Source organism: Brassica napus, chromosome A7 (genome assembly GCF_020379485.1).
Source record: "Brassica napus cultivar Da-Ae chromosome A7, Da-Ae, whole genome shotgun sequence".
In the NCBI taxonomy this organism is placed as follows: domain Eukaryota; kingdom Viridiplantae; phylum Streptophyta; class Magnoliopsida; order Brassicales; family Brassicaceae; genus Brassica; species Brassica napus.
The window spans coordinates 4,243,029-4,255,621 of record NC_063440.1 but is presented as its reverse complement, the minus strand read 5'-3'; the positions used below and the strand labels follow the sequence as shown (position 1 = coordinate 4,255,621).

The 12,593-nt window shown below is 30.1% G+C and overlaps 1 protein-coding gene across 1 annotated transcript; it reads left to right on the top strand.

Moving 5' to 3' along the window:
• Positions 1-3,638: 3,638 nt before the first annotated feature.
• LOC106359687 (UDP-N-acetylglucosamine transporter UGNT1-like) lies at positions 3,639-12,350 on the top strand. The gene is made up of 12 exons (XM_013799342.2): positions 3,639-4,983; positions 5,209-5,285; positions 5,398-5,559; positions 5,640-5,773; positions 6,301-6,431; positions 6,512-6,556; positions 6,651-6,748; positions 7,640-7,747; positions 7,920-7,976; positions 8,243-10,835; positions 11,754-11,889; positions 11,995-12,350. The coding sequence occupies exons 1-10, from the start codon at positions 4,860-4,862 to the stop codon at positions 8,315-8,317; spliced, it is 1,011 nt and encodes a 336-aa protein (XP_013654796.1). The 5' UTR covers positions 3,639-4,859; the 3' UTR covers positions 8,318-10,835; positions 11,754-11,889; positions 11,995-12,350.
• Positions 12,351-12,593: the final 243 nt, after the last annotated feature.

The window sequence follows — 12,593 nt, the reverse complement described above, 5'->3', positions numbered from 1 at the left end:
CCAGATTATGACTTTTACTCTCTCGGCCATTTTACACCTGTTGAACAAGTATATGTTCTAGATGTTGATTTGGTGAAATAATCGATTCAGAAATCACATGATCCTGATGTTGAGCTTGTTGCAAACCACTTGTTTGATCAAGTTCTATCACAGATTGATAATAGAGGAAGGAAGCAAAGTATGTGAAAAACTGGAAATTTAAGTGTAAACAGAAGCGTTTAAGCAATTATGACTAATGAAGCAATCATTGTTGTCCAAACTGAAGAACGCAGATATCTCCTGAGGAAAAACAAGTTTTCTATGTTATGATTCAGTTCTCTATGAAAAAAGAACGAGTACAAATTTCAGAAACAATAAAATGGTTCAGATTTAATGAGTCGTGGCTGTCATAGTGTGGAGAAGCATTGGTACTTGTGTAATACGATGGAGACACGTTGGTCACAAAATGTAGAGCATTGTTCATGTGATGTCAGTTTTCTCTTCCTGTTGTTTTCAAGGCAATCATGTCTCAGTCTTCTCTGAAGATTTCCCAGCAATACTATGAGTGGGTGTAAAGGAAGCGACACATTGCTCATTGTTTTGAGGAGGTTCATGTCTCCGTGAATGAAGCCGACTTAGCACATAAGCAAGATCTATCATCATATGTTTCTGATTTGGTTGAAGAGCAGAAATGAGAAGAGTGGCTATGCAACCAAATTGTATATTTCGCAGCTATGTGTGTTTGGGGAATTGATTAGGTACAAATGAAAGTTCAGACAAAGTATAAAAACCAGTCCTATTCTATATGGCACCGTTGGAGATATAAGCTCATCATTGTCTTTGGTGCTGCTACTGTTGATAAAACCTTAAGAGATGCAGAACGGTTGGTTACGAACTGCGAATGAGGAAAAAAAAATGCACAAGGTTCTCATTTGATATAAGAAAAAGAATTATGGCAATAAGGCGTCGTCGACAAAGCCATGTCATCAAAAAGATGAATTCAAGTGCGTGTCTACAAGTAACAGTCGTGGAGATTAGATTCATTAATCAGAAAATTGTCAAGTTTATTTCTTCTTCTCTTTTCTTCTCGGTTTCTTTGCGACTTTCTGGGAAAATCTCCCATGGTTCCTCATTGTTGCTTGGATTGATTCATATTGATCTTAGTGAGAAATGATTTTTTTTTATGAACATTTAATCTAATTATATCATAACTATGAAAAAATAAGGCTTATATGTATCAACCTCTTTGAACGGCTTTATCTTCTTGTTTCAAAATATACAAAAGATGATTTCTGCAACGACTGATTGTATTAAAATCAACATTAAAAGAAAGAGACAATTTCTTACAACATAACATAAGATTCATCTTAGTTTAGAGATAGCATATGACTTTCGTGTGATGTAACCATGACCAGCATCTATGTCAAGGAAAAAAGAGCAAGGTAGGAACCATCTAAACAACTGACATAGCTTGGCTCAGTGGGCTGTTTATGAGTCTTATCAGTATGATCCATGAAGTTTTGGACCGTGAGAAGACTTGAGCTTACATGCTAGACTAGTTGTGCTGTTATATGAGGACTTTTGGATTTATATTTAGGTCAAGACAAAGGGATGAGAAGAAAAATGAAGAAACCGGTCCAAATGAAACAGAAACTGTCTCAACCCATCATCCAACCATTAAATTCGACTAGCCTTTTTATTAGTGCTTAACAAGCCCATTTTCACCAAGAAGTATCAACAAAATGAGTCAAAGTCGTGCATGGGAAAGAGGCATTCAAACTCCAGTCAAAAGTCTCAGTCCACATTTTGGTTTTCCACAAAAATTCAAGTCTTTATTTTCTATTTTCTAAGTCTTGTTTTTAGAATTTTCATTTTTTGATTTCTACGTAATGTAATCCTATAAAAAATCCTAAGTAGCCATGATTAAAATCATTCACCTTTTTATTAAAAAAATCTCTTTTAAATTTGTGAATCATTTGTTCTTATTTGAACACCGTATTCACTGCTAGGAGGGGAATCTCTGAAGTCAAACTCGTCTTTGATCAAGTCTGAATGGTGACCTACACGATCTTAGACACTTCTAAGCAACTGATCGATCAGTTCATAGATCATCACCCAAGTTCATTATCCATTTCGACATCTATCCACAAATCCATTTCATTACCAAAATCGATCCAGTCCGATCCCTTTCACAATTTATCCAACCGAAAACAGAGTGACCTTTCCTAGGGTTTTATCAATTTATGTTTGGGGTTTTTATTTCATCATCTCTTTTCATTTTGATTTATGTTTTTTAGGATTAATTCAGATTCTCTGTTCTTCTAGGTTTCAATTTCAATTTCTCTATTTTTGATTAATTACTCTAGAAACGAGCAATAAGAATAATTCTAGTCAAGGATACAAAATGATTACCCTAGCAGTTCTATAAATTATAAGTTTATCAAAACCATAGAAAATCCTTAAACCTAACAAGTAGACTATTCATACATAATCATGTAACATAGCGATAAACTGAATGAATTGCATAAAAATATAAGAGTATACTGGAGTTCTAGTCATTCTCTGAGTAAAATAATGTTAGCCTAAACTGTGGCTAGAAAAATAGATTATATAGCTTAAATCACGTCCAAAGGTCTTCTTTCAAATTGAAAAATTTATGGGCCAAAAGTGTAATTCTGGAAACTTAAGTCAGCTATGTCAAACAACATTGGTGTTGCCCGACACCTCCTTGGTGTCGATCAAAACTCTCCAAATATCGACTCTAACTTATGTATTTTGTTTTTTCACAGCTAACGAGTTTTCTTCTCTTTAATCTCCAAATGGCTCATGATCTCCATATTTCTCCAAAATGTACCTAGGCCTGAATAGACTTCAAAACAGATTTGAAACATAAAATAAAGATTCTTTAAAAGATTTATATCATGATCAAAAATAGTAAAAACATGGTATATAATAATTCATAAGAGCATCTCATCAAACAGAAGTAAGTTTCACCGCATATTGTTTGAAAATGTTGAATATGGTGTTGAAACCATTATAATGTCATGCTTTCTCATTTAATCTTGAGAAACTTTAGAGATACGAGGTCTTCAACACTTTTGAAATTTCACATATTAATCACGCAAAAAACACATATAGACAAATTAGCACGGAGTGTTTCGTTTCAGCCATTATATCTTGTCTATGTTGATTATGAAGTTATCTAAATTATTTTAGGTTTATACCCCTTTTTTAAAACGGGCCCGTGTTGACCGATTAAGCGGAGAAAAAGCGTTCGGCGGCAAGAAGCCGTGGCGATTGGCTATCCTCGGTGAAGAAAATCGGATCTTCAAAAAAATCTCAAAACATTGCTTCTTTTAACATAAAAATCAACTATACTACAATAGATCTGTGACTTTCATCACAAACAGCGAGAGAAATGGAGAAAATTATGGAAAGAACAAAGAAAAAGTGATTTTAATTTTTTTCATTTAATGAAAGTAAAAATTGACATTAAAAGAACAAAAATTAAGAAAGAAATTTTTTTTTCTGTTTGTGCAGCTGCCTCTATAAAATTTAGAAACAAAAAAAAATATCTAATGAAGAAGAAGAAGAAAAGTTAATGACAATTTCAACCTTCTTTAAAAGAAAAAAATTAAAATCACTAAAACACATACTCTATAGTTTGACCCCGCGTCCATAGCAGGCAATAAAGCGGCTTAGCACTGAACTAACTCATCATTTTAATAATTCTAGATGAAACATAATATGTATAACTAATATTTTCAAAAATAACGCTAAAATAAATCTTCGATTACTCCCTGATTTTTTCCGAGTTTCTATTAACTCGCTAGGCCCGGATCGATCAAGCATACGCATAGCGCCTAGCAAAGTTTTGAGCAAGGGTTTATACTATTAGCAAAATAACGTTAAAAATGCTAAATCCATAGATTGAATACATGATATAAGATTGGAATTCACCAAATCTTATTGGTTGTGTTAAAGTTGACTAGCTTAAAGGTGGACTGAGGATCGCCACAAAAGACTGTGGAACTATATTTTGATAAGATCATGAATCAAGTCTTTGCTAATTCACATATTATACTAGATCCACACTTGTATTCTAAAATAGATAATTTTTTGAGTTCACTTTCTAAAATAAATAGATAAAAACTAGAAATACCAAGAAATGAACCCAAAAAAGAAACTAAAGAAATCCACCTAATGACTCATTTGATCAAGACATAAAAGTAAAAAAAATTAATAGAAAAGCTATATGTTTTTACTATAAATTTATTTGTATACAATGAGGACAATTGATCTATTTTACAACTCTTATAAATGTATATTTATAACAAATTTATATCAAAATAAATTATGTAAAGCTTAATTTTGTATTAAATCAAATAATATTTTCTTACTATCAATTTTGAATTTAGTATTTAACATTCATTGAGAATTATTTAATTTTTTCAAATGATAAGGATGAGATTCTGGTAATAAATCATGTATTGAAGACAAATGGATAACTGGTTCTGATATTACATCAATACACCTTCTTAGAAAATAATATAGCAACAAAATAAATAAATAAATTTAGTATTTTTAATATTGTGGCAGATATCTTTGTGTTTAAGAAAATTATATTCTTAAATTGATTAGCATTTAATTGTTTTGTATTGTTTTCCTTCTATATATGATAGAAAACAGAAACAAGAGCTAAATAATATATGTGTGCTTATTGCAAAATCTTGAACTGGCAAATAAAAAATTTACAGATGAAACATTTTAATTGGTCCTTTTGTTACGTATCCACTTTTAATATGTAGACAGACTTTATATATATTTTATAGGTTAGATGTATCTTTATAGACTCAAATTAGTATACAAGGTGAGAAAGAATGGGGTCACCAGAGAAAAAGACGCTTTCAATTTTAACTGAAGAACCAAAAAGAGCGAGATTTTCATCATCAGGCATGTCTTTTAAAGGGGTGTTTGCCGCAGTCTCCTACATGGCATCCGCTGGTATGTCATAATTGTATTTTTAATACTACTAGATCCGAATTCAAACTCAGATACTACGATACGTTTATGTACCACTCGGATTCGGATTCATATAATAAGATAAAGAGAATATGTATATATATCTTATATTTGTTTTCATATCCTATTTAGCACACTCAAGTCTTAATTCTTCAAAGACTTTTCAAATGTTTCACAGCTAATAAGCTCTAAATTCAATTCATGCAGTTCTTCTAGTAATTTTCAATAAAGCAGCACTTTCTTCATTTAGTTTTCCAAGTGCAAATGTCATAACTTTGCTTCAGGTATCCCTCTAACTTTTAAATTTTATTTTTGTTAAAATGTCTAAATGCTCAATTTCGTAAAACTCTAACAACTAATGATTAAAAGATTTCCATACATCTTTTTGTACTGCAGATGCTTTCTTCTTGTTTTATTTTGTATGTAATGAAATATTTTAAGATCATATCCTTCTGTACTGATAAGTCTAAGAGCGAGCACGACAGTTTGTTAACTTTTGTTTCTCCGAGACGCTTGGTTCAGACTATCCCTCTTGCATTCACGTATCTACTTTATATGGTATGCGTAGATTTTTAGTTTACTCTTTGATCATGAAATTATCATAAAAAATACATTTTACATTACTGGTTTTATAACAGCTAGTTACGATGGAATCTGTACGCAATATCAATGTACCAATGTACACTACTCTTCGACGCACAACTATACTTTTTACAATGATCATGGAATATTTTCTTTCTGGTCAAAAGCATTCAGCTTCAGTCATCTCCAGGTACTATAATATTACACAATCGAAATAGAAATGCTATTACACCATTTAGTTAAAAATATATTTCTCCAGTCTTGTACGTATGAGATATTTAAAATTATTATAAGACATTATAGACTATAAGCATCAGTCTTCATAACAATCTGTACTGTATATACATAAATAAAATATTCGACTGTGCTACTTTCTAAAGATCACAGACACAGATATATATATATATATATATTTCTCAAAACAGTTACTTTAAAATGATCAATACATTCTTATTTAGATATAGATTTTTGACACAAATATGTATTTGAATGTATATCATATTTGAACTTCTAGTTGTATATGTACGTTACAGAATGTAAATTCTAGTATTCTAGAAAGATCGATGATTCGTGAAACATATTTTAACTAAAAGAATGGATTTGAGATTTTTATACCACTAGCATTAAAGGAATACGACTGGCTAAATAGAATATATAACTAATGATACAGTAGTGTTTCAAAAAAAAAAAAACTAATGATACAGTTATTCCTACCAGTGTAGGAATAATTCTATTAGGTGCTATTATCGCTGGAATCCGGGACTTATCATTTGATGCTTATGGGTATGGATTGGTGTTCACAGCGAATATATGTACCGCGACTTATCTAGCGTTGATTGCACGTACCGGTAATATGCCTCTCGTTTTACGATGTTCATTAAAGTAATTTCAATTGCTTAATTTATTAGTTTTTTTGTTGTGTTTATAGGAAAATCTACTGGCCTTAACACCTTTGGGCTAATGTGGTGTAATGGTTAGAAAATTTACTTTCGGAATAATTCTATCAATCTATTTTTTTATAATTTAATCAAACTAAAACTCTCTTTTCAAATATTTGTAATATACAGGAATAATTTGCATTCCCTTTTTGTTGTTCTGGACAAATATAAAGGGTGAACTTAAAGCCATGTTATCCTTTCCTCATCTCTATTCCCTTAACTTTCAGGTACTTTTCTATTATTTTTATCGTTTTTATATGAAAGCTTTTGTTCATTAGACAATATCTTTAACACTTGTACATTTCTCATGTAATATAATTTCAATCAATATTCTAGCAAATGTACTTGCAAATCAATGATTAACCCCATTCCATTGTATGGCATAAGTTATTTACTCAACTTGTTACAGAAAATGATTCATATATGATGCAGCAAGATATTTGAAAATATTTTAAATATCTTTATTATTCACTAGTTTACATAGATAATTACTTTTTATTGTATTTTCTATATTTTAGTAGTTTCCTATTTTAACTAAGATTAGGGTTTTCATAGATTTAAGGATTTATTATAAATAGGTATTCAAGCTTAAAGTTGTATTCAGTTTGATTTGATTAATAAAAGAGCTTTGGCTTTTGGGAGAATTGTATTTTCTATCCCTTGTATTGATTTGATTAGATTCATCAATCAAGAAGCAGGTCCCAAGTGAGAATTCCCTAGAATCCCTTGGTTGAGCTGGCAGGTCCCAAGTGTGGTTCCATAACCCCTTGGTTGAACTGTTTATCGTTGCTTCCGCTCCATCAATATATAACACATCAAAATTAAATTCATAACTACGGATGTCATGTATAAAGTAATTTATTAGTAGATATGACAATGTATATATACATATTTTTGCTAAAATATAATGTATATATACATATAACCTTATGGTTTTTAAACTTCTATAAAACAAATCATACAGATATTTACAAGAATATGTTCAATATATTATATCAGGATAGAGTTTCCTTGGAGAATAAAAATGATATTATTAACTGAAATTAATCGTTCATAAAACTTAGAATGGTAAGAATATAATAAATGATTTATTTAACAAGTTTTGAATATTTTTGCAGGTGGTGATATGTTTTTCATGTTTGTTGGCTTTCTTGATAAATTACTTTGTGTTCCTCAATACAACAGTTAATTCAGCACTAACACATTCAATATGTGGTAATATGAAGGTATATTGAAGCTTGTACTTTTTATGTTTCACAATATTACGAGTTACTAGAAAATTCATTATGTCCAATTTCAGTAAACATAATTTTCTCAGTTTAAATAGAGCTAGAACTGTTACGTAATATTCGAACACCCTTAATGTTTACTAATAATGGTATATAATATGGATGGCAGGATCTGTTTACAATCTTACTAGGTTGGCTTATATTTGTTGGACTTCCCTTTGATTGGGTAAGTTTGCATCATTCCGTTCTTCACTTTTCTTCTTCGTCTTCATCTTTATTTTTTATCATCTAGCTATTCATATTTTCTTTCTTAATTTAATAAGAATCACAAAGTTAAAGATTGTAACCAATTATATCAATCTAATTTTTTTGTCGTTCCTTCTGTTCTAATTTTTTTTTCGTGGAAAATTATTTGCAATTGTTGCATTTATTTTATTTATTACAAATGTTAACTTCCAATAGGACTAATTTGCAGTTTTATATGTAATACAGATTAATGTGGTGGGTCAATCTCTCGGTTTTGCTGGATCTATGCTTTATGCATTTTTAAAATATAAAGGCATGTAAAGTTACAAGTTTTTAAAACCAAATAGAATGTTAAATCAGAAGCTATTATGTCAATTTAGAAAACCTAAGACTGTGTTTGATTTGATAATTTTACTAAAAACTTTTTTCATATATATGAGTATTATTTTGTTAATGAAATTTTAAAAAACCATGTTTTTATTAAACAACTATGTGGAATTTGACGAACTCAATCACATCATGGTGGTTTAATGGTCCCCACTAAAAAAAAGAGTTGCTATGTTAGTTCATGCCATGTGTCGACTCTCCTCTAGTGCGAAATTATTAGTCTTCCATGTGGACATTGGTGGATTAACATGAGAGAATCACCAATTTTCCAGAATCGCATTTCTGCCGAAATGTCATTTACAGCTAGTAAGGTCCTATATGGTGTCTGCATACTCTAGTCATCAAAACAAAAATTGACGAACTCATGTTTGAAGCCATCAATCAACGTTTCAGGGGTGACGAACATATACGTGTGTAGATATTAGATGTAACATCCCATTTGCAAACTCTAAAATGAGTATTCTCCTTGATCGAATTTTGTTTTGTTTTATATTAATTTCAAAATTTATCTTCGTTTGTTCATAACATATCCACCGCAACCACACACACAAACAACTCTTTTCAAACATTTTATTGGATCGGCAAACTATTTTTCTTATGAGATTCACCACCGGAAATTGTTTAAAATATTAAAAATTATCTATCATTATTTAAAAATACGCTTAATCAAAATACCTTAACATTTTAGATTTAGTTTTTAATTATTTTTCAAGGTTTAATATTTAGAAGGTGGAGTTGGGTTTAAATACTTCAATAAATGTTTTATAAATTTTTTAAGCATTTAAAAATGATTTAGAAGAATTAATTTAATATTTGTAATCACAAATTTAAATTATTTTTTAAAATAGTTATCCTTTAAAAAATAAATTTGAAAATAATATCAAATTTATGATAAAATTGAAATACAAACAAAAATCATCAAACAATTGAAATTAGAATTCTGCTCAAAAGCATCCATCGAAATGCACAGGCAGCCCAACCACTATACTCTTTACTCATTTCGTAAGGAACGAACATTTAACTAATATTCAAATGAAGTAACAAACTTTTTTTTTTTTGTAACAAACTTTGTTTCTAAGGAAATCTTTTCTTTTCTTTAACACACTTGTAATCCAATTTACATAACTATCTATATGAAATTACTTTATTAATATCTTGATGTAAGGTTTCACACGCAAGTCAGATAAGTTCGAAGGATATAGATAGTTTGATATATTTGTATTTAAATGGTACAATTAAGGGAAATTATTTCAAATAGTCTTTTTTTTAAGTTTTTATCACCACAAGAGATTCCAAGGATTTTTTATGATTTAATTGAAATGTTTTTTTGTTAGCAATCTTTATTATTATTTATATAACATTTTCAACTAATATGAAAAATGTTTAATTTTAAATTTTTGGTTATTTTGTAAAATTTTAGATAAATATGAGAAATTTTGGCTAAATTTTGATGAAATTCGGGTAGTTTGGATATTTTGTATCGTAAATATCCGAACCCGACTCAGACCCGCTATGGACCCTAACATTACATGTATTTTACATGTATTTTAACTATTGATCCGAATCAGCCTGAACGTGAACCAAAAATATATTCAAGTACCTAGTTGGGTCCAAATCTCTAGGACCAGAAGGACCCGGATCCGAAAAGAACTGACCCGAACCAGATCCGAAAACCCTAGCACCCATGCCTAGGGAAAAAAATGACCAAAAGAGGTTTTATTAAATAGACAAAGGACATCTACTCCTTGCATTATAGATATATAAATATACGTAAATAAAAAAAAAAAGTATTTTTTTAATAGTTTCAGATTATATGTTTTCAAATTCAAACTTTTTATAATTTTTTTCCGAATTTGTTAAGTTCAAATTTTCTTTTTGAATTTTGAAAATGCTTTTTGAAATTATTTTAGAATTTTTATTTTAATACTTTTAATATATATTTATTTATTTTAAAAAATTTTAAACCTCACCACAAAACTCTAACCCTAAGTCTATATTAGTTAGTTCTAGACGTATTAGTGTACATATGTCCGTTAATGAAACTTCTTTTAAATCATTTTCTTTTTTTGAGGCTCTTTTGGTAAAAAGAAACTAAAATGAGCATCCTAAAAAATTTCTCTACAATTAATAACCACACCAAACTAAAATAAAAATAAAAACTCAAAGTTATGGTTTATGTAGACGCTGCTTTAGCCAACCCTAACTCTGGTCGTCGTGTCTACAGCGCTGGAGACAACACCTCTTCCCTCTTTTTGTTTTCTCATTTGTTATCACCCTCTGGATCTCGACTCGGTCGATTTGCTTCGCCTTTCTTTATTGTAGTGAACCTCTTGAAGATCGTTGGTGATGTTCAACGGAGACAGCTTCCAGCGTCCTATGGAGAGACGGCGAGACCATAGAAGGGACAGCAGTGGCAAGAGTCGTACTTTAAGGCCAGTCTTGTTAGATCCAGGTTTGCCTTTTCCCAATCTACAACTATAACTCCACAGCAGTGGTGCATCCAGAAAATTATTTTACTGGGGCCATTTATCATATAAATATATTTAAATTATATTGATTACAGTAAAATTAAAAATAATATTAATAAAATATTAAATTATATTAAATTATATATATCAGATATTATAGTATTAAAATTTTGCACTTAAAATGTGCAAAACAATTTAAAAATCAAAAACAAAACAGAAAATTCACATATTGTAATTAGATAAGTAGAATAAAAAATTCTTGATAAAATAATATCTATGTTTTTAAAATTAAATATTTTGTCTAAGCTAATTAATTGTGTTCGTTTGTCTATTGATGAAATAGTTAAACTACTAAACTGACAATTGTATCATATATGAATATTATAGTTGTGTATATTAGAATATATAAAATGTAACTATAAAATTGTACATGTGTTTTAAAATGCACATGCATTTTTCACAAGAAATTATGGAACCTTCTGTGGTATTTAATGACATGGAAAAAATATTTAGAAACATTTACATTCTAAGTCACTTTTTGTGTTTATTATTACATTATAACACAGTTCTTACTATTATGATACTTTTTTTCTTTTTCTAACACTAGTTTCTCTTTTTCCGAACATGCAAAAAACCAATGCTACCCCTCCTTTTATTATTTCTAACTGAAATCTAACTAACTACTAGCTAACTAAATATACTAGCTAAAGTATACTAACTAAAGTACAAAATATTAAATCATGCGGACACAAATCATTTTTTTTCTCTTTCTTTTTTTTTCTGTGACAACACTTCTTTTATTTCCTTTATTTTTCTTCTTTGTCTTTCTTTATCTAAATTGTTTTCTTTTAGAACAAGATAACGATGAAAAAGGTAATGACGATAAGATTCATGTTTTGCAGTTTTTAGCTGGACTCCGTTAACAGCCAGTAGAAAAAAATGAAGAAGGAGACGGCAAGACGGCGATGAGGACGAAGACGACGACAGCAGCGATGAGACAGAGCCGCCGATGGCGAGGATGAAGATGGTGAAGATGAGGTCTGATTCTCAAATAATTATTTTGTTTGGAATCCTCGGCTTTAACGTTCAGAGAGCCCTTCAAGTTCTTTAGTTTGACTTGGTTCATTTCGTTTTTGGTTGTAGCTCATTGAAATACACACTTCCATGGCACAATATAATTAAATCTGCAAGAATTGCAGCAGAAAAGCAAGGTAATCAATACATTTTGTTTCTACTCGTCTCCCATTGCGAGTTAAAGGGCGTAATCTCTCTTTCCTGTAGTGTAACATTGATACAAACTTTTTTAATTTATTAAAGAATACTGAGAAATATGATGTACATGTGTAGATGTTTTGCTGTACATAATGAAACATACATGTGCTTATTGGTAAGGTGTACATGTGTACGCATGTAAACCAATGTACATAAGGACAATGACCAAACTTGTAAATATACTAACAAATGTACATTCATCAAGTTTTTGAGATCCTTTGCTCACCTTCTTCCGCATGTACCAGAAAATTTGTAAATATAAAAGAAAATATATTCATTAGAGAGAAAAATCCTAAGTTACACGCAATTACCAAGTTTTAACCTATACATAACAATAGAAAGATGAGTAGCTTCTTGATCTTTCTCAAACTGCTTCATCTGTGTTTCATGCTTTGTGGCATCGAACTTCTATGCATCTCCCCAAAGAGCATAAGCTTCATCTCCAAGTGTATATTGAGGCATCGAAGTTC